This window comes from Terrapene carolina, unplaced genomic scaffold (genome assembly GCF_002925995.2).
Source record: "Terrapene carolina triunguis isolate 2854851 unplaced genomic scaffold, T_m_triunguis-2.0 Scaffold67, whole genome shotgun sequence".
In the NCBI taxonomy this organism is placed as follows: domain Eukaryota; kingdom Metazoa; phylum Chordata; order Testudines; family Emydidae; genus Terrapene; species Terrapene triunguis.
In genome coordinates this window covers 12,125,577-12,144,314 of record NW_020664418.1, presented here as the reverse complement: position 1 = coordinate 12,144,314, position 18,738 = coordinate 12,125,577, and the positions used below count along the sequence as shown (strand labels likewise).

General features: G+C 51.5%; 1 protein-coding gene across 2 annotated transcripts in view; it reads right to left on the bottom strand.

The window, feature by feature from the left end:
- ALPK3 (alpha kinase 3) overlaps positions 1-18,738 on the bottom strand; it is a 90,054-nt gene that overhangs the window by 12,417 nt on the left and 58,899 nt on the right. For both annotated transcript variants that reach the window (XM_026648216.2, XM_026648217.2), the window contains 2 exons: positions 13,623-15,036; positions 2,573-4,559 (listed from right to left, as the gene is read on the bottom strand). In XM_026648216.2, coding sequence (XP_026504001.1) covers positions 2,573-4,559; positions 13,623-15,036 — 3,401 coding nt within the window. The remainder of the gene's footprint in view (positions 1-2,572; positions 4,560-13,622; positions 15,037-18,738) is intronic.

Sequence of the window (18,738 nt, the reverse complement as noted above, 5' to 3'; positions counted from 1 at the left end):
GCTTTTGCCCTTGGATATCAAGTGGCCCCAAGGAGACATCTTCAGTTTTACAGCTCATCTGAAGGCTAGTCTCTTCCACCCCACAGTGCCCCCAGAGACCCCAACAGCACTGACCACGAAGGTGGAGCACCACCTACGAGTCTACACCACCACTTCCTGCACCACCAGCTAGTGAGTATCTCCCATCCTCCTCCGAGCCACCCTGACCTGGCTTAGCTTGTCAGGTGGCAGATCTCGGCACTGGGTGGCCAATGGCACCAAACGGCTTGTTTTGGTGGCCTTAACAGAAATTTGAAATCAACACTTTAAAATATGTAAAATGGACTGTTCAATGCTCGCCAAACTTTACCTACTGCATAATCAGGTTTGTATCTTTAATGGGGGGGTGGGGGGAAAGGTCAGGCAGCCTAAACCAGGCTTCCTCTGTGTGTGCAGCACAGCAGAGACCAGGACAAGCTTTCAGATAACTTGGCCTTCACTGATGTAAGCAGAGTCTGGATGAGCTCTCCCCTGACATCTAGTGGTGAGCTGTGGAAAAAGACTTCAGAAGCTGATCTTGTTTGCATGGACACACCCACCCTGCCTAGGTGCTCACCATGATGGGATTGCTTGTCCAAATGATCAGTTGTGACTGGTATTGGATCCCCAGTCTCCTTGTTATTGGGGCAGGAGTAATAAAGGGTTGTTATCCTTGTGTGTAAACCGAGGGCAGCAGAACTGTACCTGACATTTCCCAATGGAGGGACTCACCCTCAACTGAACAACACTCGCTAGGCAGGGGACATGGGTTCCAAAGCCTAATGAATGGAATGGAATGGACTATTGGTACTGGGTGGTCTGGGTCTTGTTTAAGGATTGTAGACACCATTTGCTCTTGTCTCTCTCCATGATATAATAAAAGTGCTAATTTAGATTTAATTGAGAGTCTTGTTACATACTGCAGAGCTGAAATCACTGATACCTAGGTCTAAAAATTAGATTTATTTTGGGATGATGCCTCTCTTGCAAGAGACTGCCCAGTGTGCACCAGCAGTGAGATTCCCCCACTAACAGCTGAAATCACTAAGAGCTGTGATAAGGGAGGGGGGGCTGAAGACATCTTAGTGACTGGCCAGCTGGGTGGCTGGCGGAGAGGCATGGTAAGTGGCCAGCAGGCTGACTGGCGGAGAGGCGTGGTGAGTGGCCAGCAGAGAAGCTGGTGGAGATGGCCAGAGCAGAGCCCCGCAGAGGCGTGGCAATTGGCTGTTGGGGCAACGAGCGAGTGCCTGAGCAGTGCAGCGTGTAAGGTGCCTCCTTGCCCCCTCCCCGCCCCACCTTCCACACAGGGTGGGAGGTGAACTCTGCAGATGAACCTCTGAACTCTGGGGCTCTGGTCAAGGACAGGAACTGTGAGTGGGGTACAGAGAAGGGATGGGCATGTTAAAGGGACTTTTGGGTTGCTGGACTTAAGACCCTCAGGGGGAAAAGGACACTGCCCAACTTACTTGCGGGTGGGTCTTTTTGCTCATGGTTTGTGTTTATGAACCCTAGTTGCGGTGTTTTCCCAAATTAATGCTGAGTTACTTCCCTCCTTTTATTAAAAGTTTTTGCTACAGTCAGACTCTGTGCTTGCGAGAGGGGAAGTATTGCCTCTTAGAGGTGCCCAGGGGGTGGTGTGTAATTGCCCCAGATCACTGGGTGGGGGCTTGAGACCGTTTTGTGTTGTATTGTTGAAAAGGAACCCCTAGATGCTGAACCTGACCCTTGTTGTTGCTGGCTCCACCTGGCAGAAGGGTTACACTTAGATCCCTCATGACACAGAGATTGGGCAAGTCTCATCTCTGGTAACTCAAGTGACCACAGCATCGTCGCTCTAACTCCAGGAGCCTCACAATGAGCTACAATGTGATTTACAGTGGATTCTCCTTTGGGGGTTCTGCAGATCCTTGGGTCCCAGCCCTTACCCTAATCCTGGCTCTGCTCCTCCTAACCCTAGAAAGCCTCAGCAAAGCCTGTCTCTCTAGTGTTGCTGGCTGTGGGTGTCTCCTGCTCTCGGTGCTGTCTGTGTTCCGGATGCATACTCTAAACGGGGGGCCCCGGGTAATTACTTAGTAACTGCACAGGCTTTGGGGATGTGAACTGCTCAGGATTCTGCTCTGCTTTCCAAACTCCACAGAAAAGGAGGTAGATCCTTCCCCACCCGGGCTGAGAGAAGGGGACACCAGTATCTGTAATGGCACGGTTCTTTACCCTGGTGTGACTTCTCCATTCACCTGCCTTCAACGGGAGCAGGAGATGCCCCTTCGGACTGGCCTGTACCCACGTCAAAGGAAGGACAGCCATGGGTAGGTCTGGAAACCTGCGAAGATTTCACATTCTGCATGTTACCCATTCCCAGATGTCCTGCTGGCTCCCTGCTACTGCAAGGACTTATCACTGCTTCGTGCTGCTGTCCTACGTACTCCCACAGCAACCCCCCCAGGCTCTCAAACTCTGGGGGTTAGTGTGTGCCATATGCGGGGGGGAGAGAGTGTCTGCGTCTCTCCTACCTGGGGGTATCCCATGCTGCCCTCGCCTCTTAGGCTTTTCGTACCTTTAAATGGGTTGTTTGTTTTCCTTGACTCCCCTGCCTGTCCTTCCGGCTTGGTGCCTTCAGGGCCTTCCGGGGTCCTACTGCTTTCCTCTGAGGGCTCCTCGTACGCCTTGGGAACTTCAAGTGTCGCCATCTTTCTGGGGAGGGTTGGGGAGTGTCGGTCCATAGGAGGAGACAGAGTTGGGACAGGGGCTTGTAACAGAGCTGGGTTCTTCCTGGACTGTCGGGGAGACACAGTGGGGCTGTCTCTCTTCAGATGCACTTGGCTCTCCGAGGCTGCAGCCTCTGCCTCCTCCACCTGCTTGCTTTTGGCCAAGTATATCTTGCGTCGAGCCCCGGAGGCAAGCTCCTCTGGTGTGGCACAAGGTAATGCTGCAGCCAGGTCGCTGGAGTTCTCCTTCGTGCTGCTTTCGAGATGCAGATCAGAAAGCCCATCGTCTGCCTGGCCTGTTCCCTCCAGGGGCACGTTACCCACCACGATAGAAGGGACAGAGAGCAGGGCAGACCCTTCTGGTTCAGATGCCTCCCTGGCTGGCAGTGTCCTACATGCTAAAGGACTGATACCCAGAGCCTCTTTGCTGGTAACTAACTCTTGGTTAATCATTCCTGTGAGCCTTCTAGACGTTCTGGGGCTTAAATGCAAGCTCTCTGCACTTTGGAAGAGTTGGTTATTTTGCACTCTTTCTAAGATTTTCCTTGATGTGCTGGGGCTTAGCCCTGCAATGCCCACTTCCAGCAGTGCTTTCTCCTCCCCAGCAGGCTGGCTCCCCTCCTCTTCAGTCTCAGTGTCCTTCTTTATGGGGGCCTTATTTTTATCTGGCTCCGATGAGGACATTTTTAAAAGCAGAAGTAAATAATTCTTCAAGGAGGACACTAGGTTTCTGTGCTGTACTTTGTGCTCCAGGGATACCTCCCCATCCGGAGTTCTCTCTTCAGCCCGCGGAGCGAGTGGCGCCTCCGTTTTCAGTTCAGATGTACCTGTAGAGGTTATGCTGCTTCTCTCAGCTGCAGCCGCTGGCTCTTTGCCTGGAGTCACAGCTCTCTGCTCACTTTCCTCCCCACTCTCAGGAGTCAGTGACACAGGTGACAGCTTGGCACTGCGCTCCATGGCGGTGCTGACTGGAAACCGCTCGCGGTGAGGCGTGGCAGCCAGCATTGGTGCAGATTCATTTGTTTTCCTAGTCTCCATTTCTCTTTTCACGTCACCTGGCGGCTGGGCTGCCGATTGTTTCCCATCAGCAGGGGCTTCTTTGACTGGAGAAGGGGAAGCTGAGCCTGGTGCTTCCAGACATTCGGAGATCTCTGCAATGGCAACGGGACACAGCTCTTCCTTACTCACTTGGGTGGAGACCGGAGCTGCCTGTTTAGGCACCCAGGACATCCCACCCACCACTCCGGCTGCTTGCTGTGAGGTCTCATGGGAGGGCTCCACAGGGCTCTCCTCTACCTCTGTGCAGGACAAGCTGTCCCCTAACCAGCTTCCAGCTGGCTCTGTTTCTGCAGTTAATGGCTGAGCAATCTTCTCACCCTCCCCCATTCCACTCCAGCAGGCAGGTGGTTTAAGCGGGGCTTTGCCTCCAGGCATACGACTTGCTTTCTTCAATGCTGACCCAGCTGTAGCTAGCTCCTTATTCTCCTCACTTGGAATTGGTCTTTGCTGGGTCTCTTTGCCTGGGAAATTCAGGGAATGCCCTGCTCCCTCCTCTTTCCAAGGTGGATGTTCCACCCAGCTGGGCTGTGTGAGGCCAGGAGAACCAGCAGGAGGCCTCTGTGAACTCTCTTCGCTTATTTTCAGCATCCCTGTTCCTCGCGGCCTGGGGCTGGCTGGCTGTTCAGACTGCTCTGTCTCTCTCTCCATGCAGATGGGCTTCCCTCTTGTGAGCTCCTTTAATTGGCTGGCTTGAGGATTAGTGTCCTCCGTTGGCTCCAACGCTGAATGTTTCAGGTTGCTGGTGGAGGACAACACCTGCTTCACTGCCTCCCGAGCCTAGGAACAAAAGGGAAACCATGATTATGTTATTGCCTGGATCCACTTGGCATTAACTTAGCACCTTGGGCCCCATCTACACTAGACTGCACAGGGTCTGGATACCATATTGAATCATGGTCTGGTCTTGCCTCTGTGGATAGGACCAAACAGGTAGGGCCTGATTACGAGAAGGGTTGAGGGACACTAGATGGGGAGGCCCTGAGTTACTACAGAGAATTCTTTCCCAGGTGTCTGCCTGGTGGCTCTTGCCTACATGCTCAGGGTCTAACTGATCGCCATATTTGGGGTCGGGAAGGTATTTTCTCCTGGGTCAGATTGGCAGAGAACCAGGGGTCACTTGTAGGTTTCAACTAGTGTAAATGGTGGATTCTCCGTAACTTAAAGTCTTTAAACCATGATTTGAGGACGTCATTAACTCAGCCAGAGGTTGGGGGTCTATTACAGGAGTGGGTGGGTGAGGTTCTGTAGCCTGCAATATGCAGGAGGTCGGACTAGATGATCACGATGGTCCCTTCTGACCTTAAAGTCTATGAGAGCCTGTAAGAGGTCCAGACTCACCCCTGCGGCGCCTCCTGCTGGTCGTCCAGGGAATTAGCTCACCAGCCTCTGGAGCGCCCTCTGCAGGCCGGTGATCCGCCTTTCCTCTTCTCTGGCCCCCATGTCCCTCCCAGGACCCCGGTGCCCCTTGCTCTGGGTGCTGCCCCCTGGCAATACCCACACACTAGGTCTCCCCTCCCAGGGGAACCCCCACCCACTAACCCCACCTCACCTCAGGATAAGGCCACTGCCAGTCACCAACTAGCCCCCTCTCCCTGGGGCAGACTGCAGTATAGGCCACTCACCACTGGCAAGGAGGGTTTGGACCTGCTGCTGCCTTGGCCTAGCCCTGGGCTGCCCTCTGCAACCCCCAGTACCCCTTGGCCTTCCGCTAGGCCGCAGCCTGGGGCTATCCAGCCTGGAGCTCCCCAGCTCTGCTCCCCCACAGGTACCCTGTCTAGCTCCCTGCTGCCAGGCCCTTCTCTCTCTGAAGGCAGAGAGAGACTCTGAGTGCCTGCCTCCCAGCCTCTTATATAGGGCCAGCTGGGGCCTGATTGGGGCGTGGCCCAGCTGTGGCTACTTCCCCAATCAGCCCAGTAGCTTTTCCCTTTGCCCCAGCCCTCTGCCAGGGCTGTTTTAAACCCCTCAGGCAGGAGCGGGGTAGCTACCCCGCTACAGTGCCCCATGCTCCCACTGATTGCAGTTGAACCTGTGGGGGTTCAACACCTCTGAAACATCAGGCCCTCACTTGTAACTATGCTCCGGCCATGCAAAGACCATGGCTGCAACACAGCTCCATCCCATTCAATTCTCTTCTCTACATGTTCTCATACAGCACTCAACACCATAACATTGGAGCACCTTCCAGCAGTGCATTAATCAACGTGACTAGCTTCTGTCATGTGGTGTTTGTTCTCCCAGCATCTCCTCAGGATGAGACGTCCGTGCAGTTAAGTGTATTGTTGGATTTTTTAATGTTATTGTTTTAAATGCCCATGCTCCTTTGTGCTTATGTTAGTGAAGGCAAGATCAAAGAAACGTGCCTGGCACTTGGAGCCGAAGATGGGGAGGTTTCTGATGGGGAGTTCACTCCACAATCTCAGACTAGCCACTGAGGAAGTTGTATTTCCCACACCGATGAGCTTTACTCTTATTGCAGAGTGCTCCGGTTAGCAACTCCACTCCTCCAGCCCACGGAGTCTTCGTGCCAGAACTTTCCCTTCATGTTACGCAATTGTAACACGTCAAGAAATGGCACGCACAAAGCACATAAGCCTGGGGAAGTCCATTTCCCAGTAAAAGTGATATGTTATTGCTGACTGCAAACCCCAAAACGTAGATGTCATGATGAAACAATGGGAGAATCACTCTCTCTCATCTCTCCCTTAGCAATTCGTAACATTCATGTGAAAAGGGCATGGGGATGCCAGAACAGAGCAGAGCAGAGGTTCTTCTACCCCAGCGTCACTCTCCAACAATGATCAGTACCGGAAGCTGCAAGACACCCCTCAACTGGCAAATATGGGATAATCCGCCCCCTGTGAAGGTCTCATCCTAACCCCGAATAGTGAGAGAGCAGTTTAAAGACTGAAGCAGGAGGTTTTATTTCCTTCCCAAAACTTTTTTAAACATCAACTATTATAACTAGATATTCCTGATATCCACATAAACATCCAGTCTCCCTCTGAATCTTGCTGAATTCTTGACCACTCTGACGTCCTGTGGCAATGAGTTACACAGTCTAATTACATGTTGTGTGAACAAGTATTTCGTTTGATCAATATTGACTTTGCCATCTTCCAATCTCTTGTGTCTTATTCTTGCGTTATGAGACGAGGGAAATGAAGAGGTTTCCGATCTACCTTCCCTAGGCCAGTCATTTTATATACTTTTATCATGTCCACTCTTATCTATCTCCTCACCAAGGTAACAATCCCAATCTTTTATCTTTCTTTGTATGAGAATTTTTCTAGCCACTAATCATTCTTGTCACCCTTCTCTGAACCCCTCTAGTTCCGCAATATCTTTCTAGAGATGGGGTGGCTAGTGCTGCCCATAGTATCCAGATGAGGCTACTCCATTGATTCACATAAAGGCATTAGTATATTCTTCGTATCATTCACCATCCCACTCTTTATGCAGCCTAACATTCGGTTTGCTTTTCTGACCTCAGCTGCATATGGAGCAGTGGTTTCACTGAGCTGCCTGCAACGATGCCCAGAGCTTTTTCCTGAATTGCCAATTTGTTCAGAACTCTGTAAGGTGTATGAGTCGTTCAAATCATTCCCTCCAATGTACATCACCTGGCATCCTCCCCTCTTCCCTGTGGGGCATTTGCCATCCCCGGTCCTTCCATTTGGGCAAGATGTTCGGGGTCACAGCAGCATCACTGCCGATGTGCCATGTGGCCATGCGATCCTCAGCGATTACCCCTCCCTCTCAGTGCCGCATTAGCAGTGGGGTTTGGCATCCACAGCCGTGTATTCTTGATGGAAGAAGGTCACAGCTCAGAGTACAAGTTCCCCCTCCCCCACGCAAAGCAAGACTCTCACTTGTGCCGGAGCCCACGCACTGCTCCATATCACCTAATATAGTCAAGTGACAAGCACCCTCCACTTCAGCCTTGGTGATGCAGAGACCATGTGCTTCTGAGTGCTGAAACCTCTTGAAAAACCTGATAAACCACTTATGTGGCATCCGACTACGGGGCAGAGAGGAGGCCCTAATACTCTCCATTAGCTGAACAGAAGTGCAAAAAGCAGTTTCCCTGAGTCTCCACTGGCAAATCATCTGCCCTGCAGGGCACTCAGAACAGTCTCCAATAACCTCCAATACACTCATTCCTGAGCTTCCCCCAAGAGAGGAGGAGCTGAAATCAGGAGATCCCTAGGAAGCTGTTAATAAAGCATTTCCCGCAGAAAGGATCAGAGAGAACTGGCCTCTCCAGCAGTCATAATAACCCACAAACCCTTTGTTACCATGGAAGGCCGGGTGCAGGCACTCAACCTGCACCGTGTCCTCCAGCTCTCCCGGAATAGGAGAGTTGAGTTTCGAAGGTTAGAACCCGAGCGAATGCAGAGCTAAAGGTCCCTCACACCCCCACTTTACAAGAGCATTAGCTAACACCAGCAAGCAAAACACAAACGTTGGAGAACCAGGAAACAAAGAGCTAAGGTAACATTTCCCACACAACCTCAACTCTGCCCCTACATCCATGTCCAATGGAATGGTACAGCAGGACTCTGATTCACACAGTTCAATGGGCAATCACTGTAGCTAGTTCACCTACACTGGCCATGGGGTACTTGCTGCTGTTTCACAGGCATCACCAGAGACACTCTGACCTGCCTCAAAAGAGGCTCACAATACAGAACAGGATTTCCCAATACTGTCTTTTCTGGAATTGCCACAGGAGTGTTCTCAAATTCCAAAGGGGAGAAGCAGCAGGAGAGGTGACAGCATATGGCAGCGAATTTTGTAACAGCATGACCTGTGTGGTATGCGAGAGAATGAGGGATGGACAGCCTATAATCACTCCTCCACCTGTGCATCCACATAGGGAAGAGCAGGTCTCAGTGTCACAGGTATGCTGGCAATCAAGAAGAGTGATGGGTGTGCAGTTGTGGTTAGCCAAAGCAGTTCTCGCTGCCAGGGTCCGGGCCACACCACATCTCCAACTGCTTTGAAAGTCTCGTCAGCTGGGCTGTGACGGGCACGCACTCAGGGCGAGCCGCTTCCACTGCTTATGCTGCTGCAGCTGCATGCTATTTTTATTGTGCCAGTCCAACGAGAGCTACTGCCGGTATGTTTCCTCCAGCTGGGACTCACACCCCCAGCTTCATGTGCAGCCATGGCCATAAACAGTCCAAAAAGAGGAACAAGGAAACTAGAAGAGAAGAAATGTTACAACAAGAATGGCAGACAGGTACCCGCATCGCAAAGTGAGGGAGAGCGTTCAGATTCCAAAGAGCAAACACCTGGCAATGTGACCAGGTAACATCATCTACACCATCTCCGTCGCAACAACCCTTGAGGGGCTGCCCCGCAGGCACAACACAACACCGCTAAGCAAAACCCAGGAGGACAGCGGCTCTGTTTCTTGATATGACTGACAGTGCTGGTGTGCTGAAAGAAGTAGCATGCTTCACTGACAGTGAAGAACTTGAGGAACAGCAAATACAGGATTCAGGTGGTGAATTCACCTAAGCAGCCCCCTGCAGAAGGAAGCCCTGGAGGCTCGGATGCAGTCACTAGCGTTAGCCCGTAGCTATTTGTTAGTCTGTGGTTATTTTTAGCTCGTGGTTTTATTCTCCTTTGAACGAAAGAAAAATGGGGTGGGGTGGAGAGATGTAACGGTGACCCCTGGAGACAATGGATACCGACCCTGTCATGGGACGGAATACTAACCTTATCATCCCGACCCCATCATGTGACTGGACTAGGCAATAAAGTACAGACTCTTTCCAGCTCCTCTCTGTCAGACTCTTATTACAGTGCATACAATCTTTGATGTGAAAGAGATGGCCACGGCTTAGTTGGACTACTGGAGATGGGGCTGGAGAGGAATGAGTCAGTCATGGCAGTGTAACAGAGGAAGAACTGGCAGGCTTGGCAAAGCCATGGATGAGGGAGGAGACAACTCATGTGACCCCAAAGTGAGAGCCGGGGAATCCAGAAGGTGGTGGAGTTACAGAGTGATGGAGAGAAGGGGTGGGTTTGGATGAGTGAAGAGGAGCTCAGTTTAACGTGCTGGCAGCAGACACCCCGGAGGAGAGATCCCTGAGGCAGGCAGACATGCAGGACAGCAAAGACAGGGCCAGTCAAGGTGTAGCAGTAGATGTAATCCATGAGAGAGGAGGAGATCATCTCATGGGTTGGTCTAGAGGGAGAAGAGCTGGCAAACCTCACAGAAAAGAGCTGCCTTGGATGAGCTTCAATGTACACCGTCCTCCCAGAGCTTGTTCATTTCACCACAGCATGACAATGTCAAGTCAAGGCCTTGTACTGTGGACATAGGGGTGGTGCTGGACTTGACACAGGCCAGGGCATATCTCCCGGAAGCGAGGTTTCGGGCCCTGGGTGACATCATTCAAAGTCTCAGGCAGTTTCCCACCACCACAGCAAGGAATTGCCTGAAACTTCTAGGACATATGATCTCTTGTACATATGTGGTGCAACATGCCAGGCTCAGACTCCGGCGTCTCCAATTGTGGCTAGCCTCAGTGTACTGGCCGGCTCAGGACAGTTTGGAAAGGGTCGTCACTCTGCCTCGCCCGGTCCTCAACTCCCTCCAGTGGTGGCTTGACCCGCAGGTAGTGTGTGAAGGGGTCCCCTTCACCGGTCCTCAGCCATCCCTCTCGCTAGTGACGGACACATCAGCCTTGGGCTGGGGAGCACATCTGGGAGACCTCAGGACACAAAGCCTCTGGTCTCAGGCGGAACTCGCTCTCCACATCAATGTCAGAGAGCTGAGAGAGGTGCGCCTGGCATGCCAGACTTTCCGAGCTCACTTGACAGGGAGATGTGTATCAGTCATGACAGACAACACCACGGCGATGTTCTATATCAACAGAGGGGTGCACGCTCCTCTCCCCTGTGCCAGGAAGCCCTCATGCTGTGGGACTTTTATGTAGCTGATTCGATACATCTGCAAGCATTGTACCTCTTGGGAGTACAGAACGAGTTGGCGGACTGTCTCAGCAGGTCTTTTCATGGCCATGAGTGGTCCCTACACCCGGACATCGCAAACTCCATCTTCTAATGATGGGGTTTTCCCCAGATGGACCTGTTTGATACGTGACACAACGGGAAGTGCCAGCAGTTCGCTCCTTCCTGAATCACAGCCCAGGCTCCATTGCGGACACGTTCCTGCGCCCATGGGGAGGCCGTCTCCTATACACGTTTCTGCCTATCCCTCTCGTTCACAAGGTGCTCGATACGCAGGGAAGAAGCTTCAGTGATATTGATAGCTCCAGCCTGGCCCCGCCGACACTGGTACACATCTCTCCTGAAAATATCCATGGAAGCCCCAGTTACCTTGCCGTTCCTCCCGGACTTAATAACTCAGTATCATGGCAGTCTCCAGCACCCAAACCTCGAGTTGTTGCACCTCATGGCTGAACCCCACAGAGCTCTACTGCTCAGATCCGGTTAGACAAGTTCTCCTGGGCAGTAGGAAACCCTCCACCAACGCTACCTTGCCAAGTGGAAAAGACTCTCAATCTGGTCGGCACAGCATCACTCGTCCCTGACACTCGCCTCCATACCACCCATACTGGGCTACCTTCTCCACTGCAAGCAGCAGGGACTGTCCATGTCGTCAATAAAGGTTCACTTGGCCGCCATCTCTGCCTTCCATCCAGGCTCAGAGGGCCGGTTGGTATTTGCCAACCCTATGGTCAGCCGTTTCCTGAAAGGTCTCGACGGGCTATATCCGCACATCTGGCCCCGAACTGGGACCTCAATCTGGTCCTTTCCAAATTGATGGGTTCGCCCTTCGAACCGCTGGCGACTTGTTCCCTGCTCTACCTGTCATACAAGGTTACATTTCTGGTAGCGATAACCTCAGCCAGGAGGTGTCTGAGCTCAAGGCCCTAACATCAGAGCCCCCTTACACTGTGTTCTATAAGGACAAGTTTCAGCTCAGGCCACATCCAGCTTTCCTCCCGAAGGTTGTCTCCCGCTTTCACATCAACCAGGACATCTTCCTCCCAGTGTTCTATCCTAAGCCACACTCGAGCGGCAGAGAGCAGAGGCTTCACTCATTGGACGTCCGCAGAATGCTAGCCTTTTACATTGAAAGAATGAAACTGTTTAGGAAGTCCATTCAACTGTTTGTGGCTGTGGCAGACAGGATGAAGGGTCTTCCAATCTCCCCCCAACGAATTTCCTCGTGGATCACGTCCTGCATCCATGAATGCTATAACCTGGCAGAGGTACCTGCCCCTCCGCTCACTGCACACTCCACCAGGGCACAAGCTTCTTCAGCAGCGTTCCTGGCACAAGTCCCAACCCAGGAAATATGCAGAGCGGCGACGTGGTCCTCCATACATACTTTCACTGCACATTATGCTATTACCCAGCAGGCCAGAGACGATGCAGCCTTCGGTAGAGCTGTGCTCCAATCAGTGGAAGACTCCAACCCCACCTCCAGAACTTAGGCTTGGGAGTCACTTTCTCGTAACTGTTGTTCTTTGGGATGTGTTGTTCATGTCCATTCCAATACCCACCCTCCTACCCATCTGTCCGAGTAGCTGGCAAGAAGGAACTGAGGGGGTGGTGGGTCGGTAGGGCCCTATATTGAGCACCATGATGGCGCCACTCCAGGGGGTGCCCAGACCAACCCACACACCTGATTGGAATGGACATGAAAAACACATCTTGAAGGACAACAGTTATGAGAATGTGAGTAACCGTTTGTTTGGTTTTTTTGCAAAGCTTGTGTCCAGAAGAGTATCTTGACTGGTTCCTTAACATTACAAGGCTGTGCTTCCAGCTACGGCTGCACATCTGCAAGGAAATCTAGAAGAGGAAGGCAGGTGCCAGCCTTGGGAAATGCTGGAACACCTGGCAGTTCCAACTTCCCATCACAGTCAGTGGATGTATTGCATTACCAGCCAAGTATGTGGATGAGTGACAGCTATGCTAGGCTCTGTACATTTGGCTATGCTCAGGCAGGAGTAACCCCCGCTCAGAAATACGGTACTCCTCTTTGCTGGTGTAGTAACAACAGTGTACAAGAGATGGTTTCAGAGAGCAGAAGCGGGTCACAGGCCATCACAATGCCATACAGGTAGGAAATTTGGGCTTTTTCCAACCTTCTGGGGGAACTAGAGCAGGAGAATGAATCCACATGAACCTGCAGCTCTCTATTTTCCTGGCAGTGGGGCCTCAACTCAGTCTCTTTATTCATCTAGATCTGTACTGTAATGACCCCCCTGCACATTGATGTCATTGTTCAGATGTAAAATCCCAACTGTGCCCTGAAATCAGGATCACAGGATGTTGGGCCGTGAAATATGTTAATAAGAAAACATGCAACCTCCAGCCCAATACTGCATTTCATGGAAAACACTTCAGATTAAGTGACAAAAATAGACATGGACTGAAAGGAACTGGTGACGGTCAGGAACAGATGCAGTTCTCCGACTCGGCAGCCAGCACAACGACTCATCGAAAGCATTGTTCCAGCCGGGCAGATGGAGCCAACAAATGGCCAGATCTACTGTATGTATGTTTCACTGTAAACAAAATTCCACCCGCTGCCCAGTGAAGTTCACAAAGCCTACCTGGCATGTCTGTTTTTCGTTTACATAACGACTTACTAACTGTGCCGCTTAGAAGCCGAGGCTCATTGCTAAACTGAACAGATGTCATCATGCTCTCTGTTTGTCATACACATTCAGCATTCCCAGTTGCCGTTTATAGCTAAGAGTGATCTGTGCTCACTGCTTAGCTGATTTGGAAACATTTGCCTGAGGTCAGCCTACCAAAAAAAAAAAAAAAAAATAGAACTTACATTACCTCACACGGCACTTTGAAGACCACCTGTTCTTCCAAGGAGCCCTGAAGCAAGCTTCCTCCTGCCTCCTGTCTCAGCTGGGACACATCCAGACACGGGGCCACTTGATTCAGAGATGGAGTAGTATGCTGAAAGGGCTGCTTGGTGTTTGGTTGTACAGAGTCCAGCAAGTCTGTTTCTTGGACGTTTTTGCATGAGGAGATGCAAGGAGTCCCTGATGCATTTCCCATTAGGAGGGAGTGCCGCATCTCAGAGCTCGGTTCCAGGGTCCTGCTAGGAGGCTCAACTCTCTTCTGGTTTAAATCCCCAGGCAGTTCACTTTCCTTTTTGGTTACCTTTGTACCTATGGCCTCATTCCCCTCCAGTTCCTGTTGCACAGGTTGGCCTTTCTGCTCCTCTCCTGCTACAGCCCCTACCAGGAACACCTCAGATGCTGGTGGAGGAGTCTCTCTTTGCCTGTTAATGTTCACAGCCGGAGACTGCAGCTGAGCCCCATTCTTGGCTTCTTCTGGGGCTTGTGGCATCTTCTCTTCCATTACATGTTTTGCTCCACTCTCAAGATACATCTCTGTCAAGGAAAAGTAAGTGTCACCCCTGGAAGGCAGGGAACATGGCTGAGGTTTGCCAGTTTCAGCATCCTGACTGCTGGGCGTTCCAAGTTCTTTGACTTCTGGAACATCTCCCACCAGCTGGCTGATTGCAGCTACTGACTGCATGCTCCCTGGCAGGGCAACACAAGGGGCATTTCTTTGACTTTGGGAGAGATTTTGGCTCTCTATCAGCCCATTTTCTTGACTTGAAACTTCCTGTTTTGCTGCCAAGAGAGCAGCAGGCTCTTCCCCTTTCTTTTTCTTCTTTTTAGCAAAGGACTCTCTGGTGGTGGGCTTGGTAGTTATTTCCTCCACGGTCTCATAGATGTACGTGAAAAAGCTATTTCCATTTTCCTCCCCGCTTTCCATAGAGGAGTCTCCATTGGTGGTCACCTCTGCATCCAGAGGCCTTGTTAGGAAGTTGTTTGAAAATCCAGCGGTTGCATTTAAGGATGGCTCCTTGGGCTCAGCAACATCTTCCCGTAACCTTGACTTAGGATCCGCAACATGCACCTTTGCTACATCTTCCTTCTCCCATAGGGAGACACCTGAACGCAGGTTCAGATCCCCAGTCAGCCGGCGCTTTCGCTGGAATCTCTCAGGACTTGTCCTCAGCTTCTCCACCTCCATGTTTTCTTTCCCTCGTTTTCGGCTCTGCTCTATTTCATGCAACTTGGCTTCAGCCTTTTGCTTGAGTTTGGCAAACCACCTCTGATGTATTTTATACTCCGTCATGGTTCCCACTTCCAGGACACCGGAACAGGACACGATACCTTTGGTATTCCTAGCAGAGGCCTGGTAAATGGCCGCATCATCCTCTCTGCATCTGGTGACCAAAAACAACATTGTGAAACACACCTGTACCCCTCAAGGCACTTTTTGCACACGCATGAACACACCCACACACACGTGTCAGTGAGAACAGTCCTTTCTACAACTGGTCAAAGAATAGCCACCAGGTACAACACTCAGAAAACTGGGGATATTTTGGTATCACCATTATTTTCAAGTCTGTTCGCAATATAAAAATATTGGTCAGGTGAACAAATGGCTGCCTATGGAGATAGCTCAGGGTATACAGGACTGGTTGACATCTGAGCTTGCAGTTGGTCACGGAGGAGTTGTATACATGTATTTAATGTTGAACATGGGTGTTCAGCTGAACCCTGCACAGCAGTCTCGGAGCTTTATGATGTCACAAATACTAAAGGGCTCAAATCAGGCAGAGTCTAACCGAAACCCAAGTGCTTGTGAAACTGCCATAAATCTGTCAAGGTAAAAAGACTAAGAAAAATCCATACTGAGAAGTGGTGACTGTTTGGCTGAAGTGAGAGTTACGCTCAAACTTTGAGCTTTCCTGGCCAAATGAGGCATTCCCTATGGCTCTTAGCCACAGCTGGCTGGAGGGTGCTCCCCAACCACAGGTACCTAGAGGAACTGATTCACCAGCTCCGGTGGTGCAGCCATGCATTCCCACTTCTTGCGCCACAGACACAGGCGAATGCACAGGGGTGAAGCTATAGTTGCTCAGATGCCCAGCTGGGTCTGGAGCGCTACGATCAGTGCCGGCCTGCTTTCCCCACACCCAACGCTCCCAGAGCACTAGCAACAAGAGGATGGATGGCTTCCCCTGGAGCAAGAGACTCCCTAACATATGCAAGGCAGCCACAATATGATCCTCAGTTTCCACATGCAAGAGGCATAGACTGAAATATTGGCATTGGCCTAAACTGGAGAGGACTGTGGTGAAGAAGGAACGGATAGCACCAAGAATTCCATTGATTCCATCCTGATCGAGTGAATCCCCAGGCAGGATTCTTCTCTCAGGCTCTGACGTGCTCCATCTAACTCTGCTTCTTGAATTTCCTCCCCCAGCCTTCCCTTCTGCCACAGGAAACCAGTCTAATGAGATCACTTCTCCGACTCCACCTCACCTCACATGCCTATGCCCAGTAGCTTTTTGAGGCACACCTCGACCAGTTGAAACAAGTGGGGCCTAGCAGGCCAACTCTATTTATGAACCTCACCGTGGGAAAGTGGATAAAAGTTCATAAAAGGTTCTGGTCACCTATAACTACCAAATGGCCTCCTGATGTATCAAGGACTGTTCAAATCATGTCTGATAAACCAGAAGAGGGTGGGACTGTAAATCTATGAGCCAAACTTAGTGCATTGGAAATGAGGGTTAAGGGAGGGGTAAAATAATGAGGGGATGGGCTATTCTACCCATCGCTCCCTTTGGGGGAGGGGGTTCTTAAAATTAATCAGCTGGCTGGCTGAGAGATGGGTGAACAGGAAAGGAGTGAACTTCACCGTCACAGCTGCCACCCCCACCATCTCCTGGGACCCACCATGACACTGCTGGGCTTCTGTTAGCCTGATCATGACAGATGCCTTCAACAGACTGGCCCAGAAGGACCCAGATGGACGTCACCACCTCCTCCAGCTAAATCCTGAACACTGCCTGGTTCCTGCCATCACCTCTTCCCCTGTGTCTCCTTTTCCTTCCCCACTTTATTTCTTATCCCTCCTATCCCTGCAGCCCCTATTCCGGCTCCTCTTAGATATCCTGTTACGTTTTTGGCTGCACTTTCCCCCTCACCTCCTTATCTATGCATTCCCCATCCATGGCCCCAAAAAGTCACGGGACCTCCTGGCCAACCTCCTCCTAGCCCTGGCCAAAATGGCCATCTATAAAACCAGAGAGAGGAGGTTGGCTGATGGGGTCTCCTGTAACTGTGGGGCCTATTTCCGATCCTCCGTCTGCTCACGCATTCGGGCAGAGTTCCTCTGGGCGACGTCCACTGGCTCCCTTGATGCCTTTGAAGAGCAGTGGGCGCTGTCCGGGGTTCTCTGCTCGGTCTCCCCGTCCTCTGCTCGGTGTCCCCGTCAGGTTCCCTTCGTTTGACCCTTTGACCTCTCTCCCGTCCCTGTTATCTCATTAGTTGTCCCCCGGAATCATTTGGTTTCCAGGCCCTGTGGATACTCCCCTCAGGCTGGGGGGAGGTCCTTTAGCAGTGGGCAGGCTTCCGCCCACCCACTTCCTGGATCCCAATAGGATCCCTATCCTTTTGCCTTCTGTCTAACGAGAGTCTAGCTCAGCCGGCCAAGACTGTACAAGTTTTAACACTGCTGTGAGTCTATGGCAGAGAGGCAATGCCCTATACCAGAGGTTCTCACCTTGGGGGTGTGGATGTCAGACTTTCTAGGTGCGTGTGGTGAGCCAGGCCAGTTTAAGAGAATGGCATTGCAACCTGGCGCGCAGGGTCACAACACCACTCAAAGCTGGCCCATCTGTTCCTCTGTTGTGATGGAGGGGCAGCATAGGTAATGGTGGCTAGGGCTGGAGGTTGCTCAGCTCCCCCAAATCAAAGCCACCCCGCTTCCCACATGCACAGCCCAGCTCGGCAGGCAAAGCCCACCTCCAGTGGTGCCAGGGCCAGCACAGTGCTAAGCTGCCCAGTGGCAGGATGAGCAGGGAGAGTACCCAGAGCCCAGTGGCGGGCATCAGTGGGAACCCCACATAGTGCTGTGAACAGAGTCCATCTGGAGCCCAGCAAACCAGCCCCATCCCTGTTGTGGCAGCGGCAAGTCCATCCCTTGCAAGTGCCTGCGAGCACAGGGGGAGAAGAGAAGAGGAGATGGGGAATGGGCTATGGAGGAGGGAGCCAGCCAGAGCTAGCTGTGGCCACCGACACAATCACACAGCTCCCTGCACTCCCTGCACCCCCCCCCCCAAGATCACTAACAGCCCCCAAACCTGTCCCTCCCACATCTCCCATCCAATCCCCAAATAACCCCCCCAGCCCGTGCTTAAACCCAATTAAAAAATAATGCCAAGGTGGGACAGGAATTCAAAAAATTGTAATGAACCCCTGTTCGAAACAGGCAGATGCTGATACAAGTTTGCCAGGTCTCGGAGTGGCTGATCAGACTGTGTGCTGGGCCTGTGTTTCTCCACCAGTGAGGTTACAAGTACAAGCCAGCCCTACAGACAGAAGCTGCGTTCTCCCTCTTTGCCGTTCTTTTCTCTCCTCTTTCGTGTGTTTGTAGTGATTTGTCTTCTAGGAAGTAAGATCGGACTTCAACCACAACAGCTATGACCGCTCCAGCCATTTCAACAAACTACTTCTCTTCCCCCACCTCCCCGCAAAGGGCAGTTACCACCTTTAACACCATCAGACAGGGATTGGTGTCCTAAAACCTCTCTACAGCTAAAGGGAATAAGGAATATCATTAAAATGAAAGCCCTACTTGATACTTTACCTTTCAAATTTATTTCACTGTCCCCCCTCCCCTTTTTTTCTGTTTCTTTAATAACAAGGTAAAAGGATTTGTGATGGGCTAAGCAGGTGGAGGTCTCTGTATTCCATAACCCTGAGCCTTATTTAATTGTTTAATGCTGTACAATGAAAAGGTTGTGTGAACACCTCTGACTCTCTCGGCCCACATATTCCATCAAGATTAACACAACAGATGCTACTACGCAATCTCTCTGCCATCACAGCTCTAGGGCTCCTCTCAGACA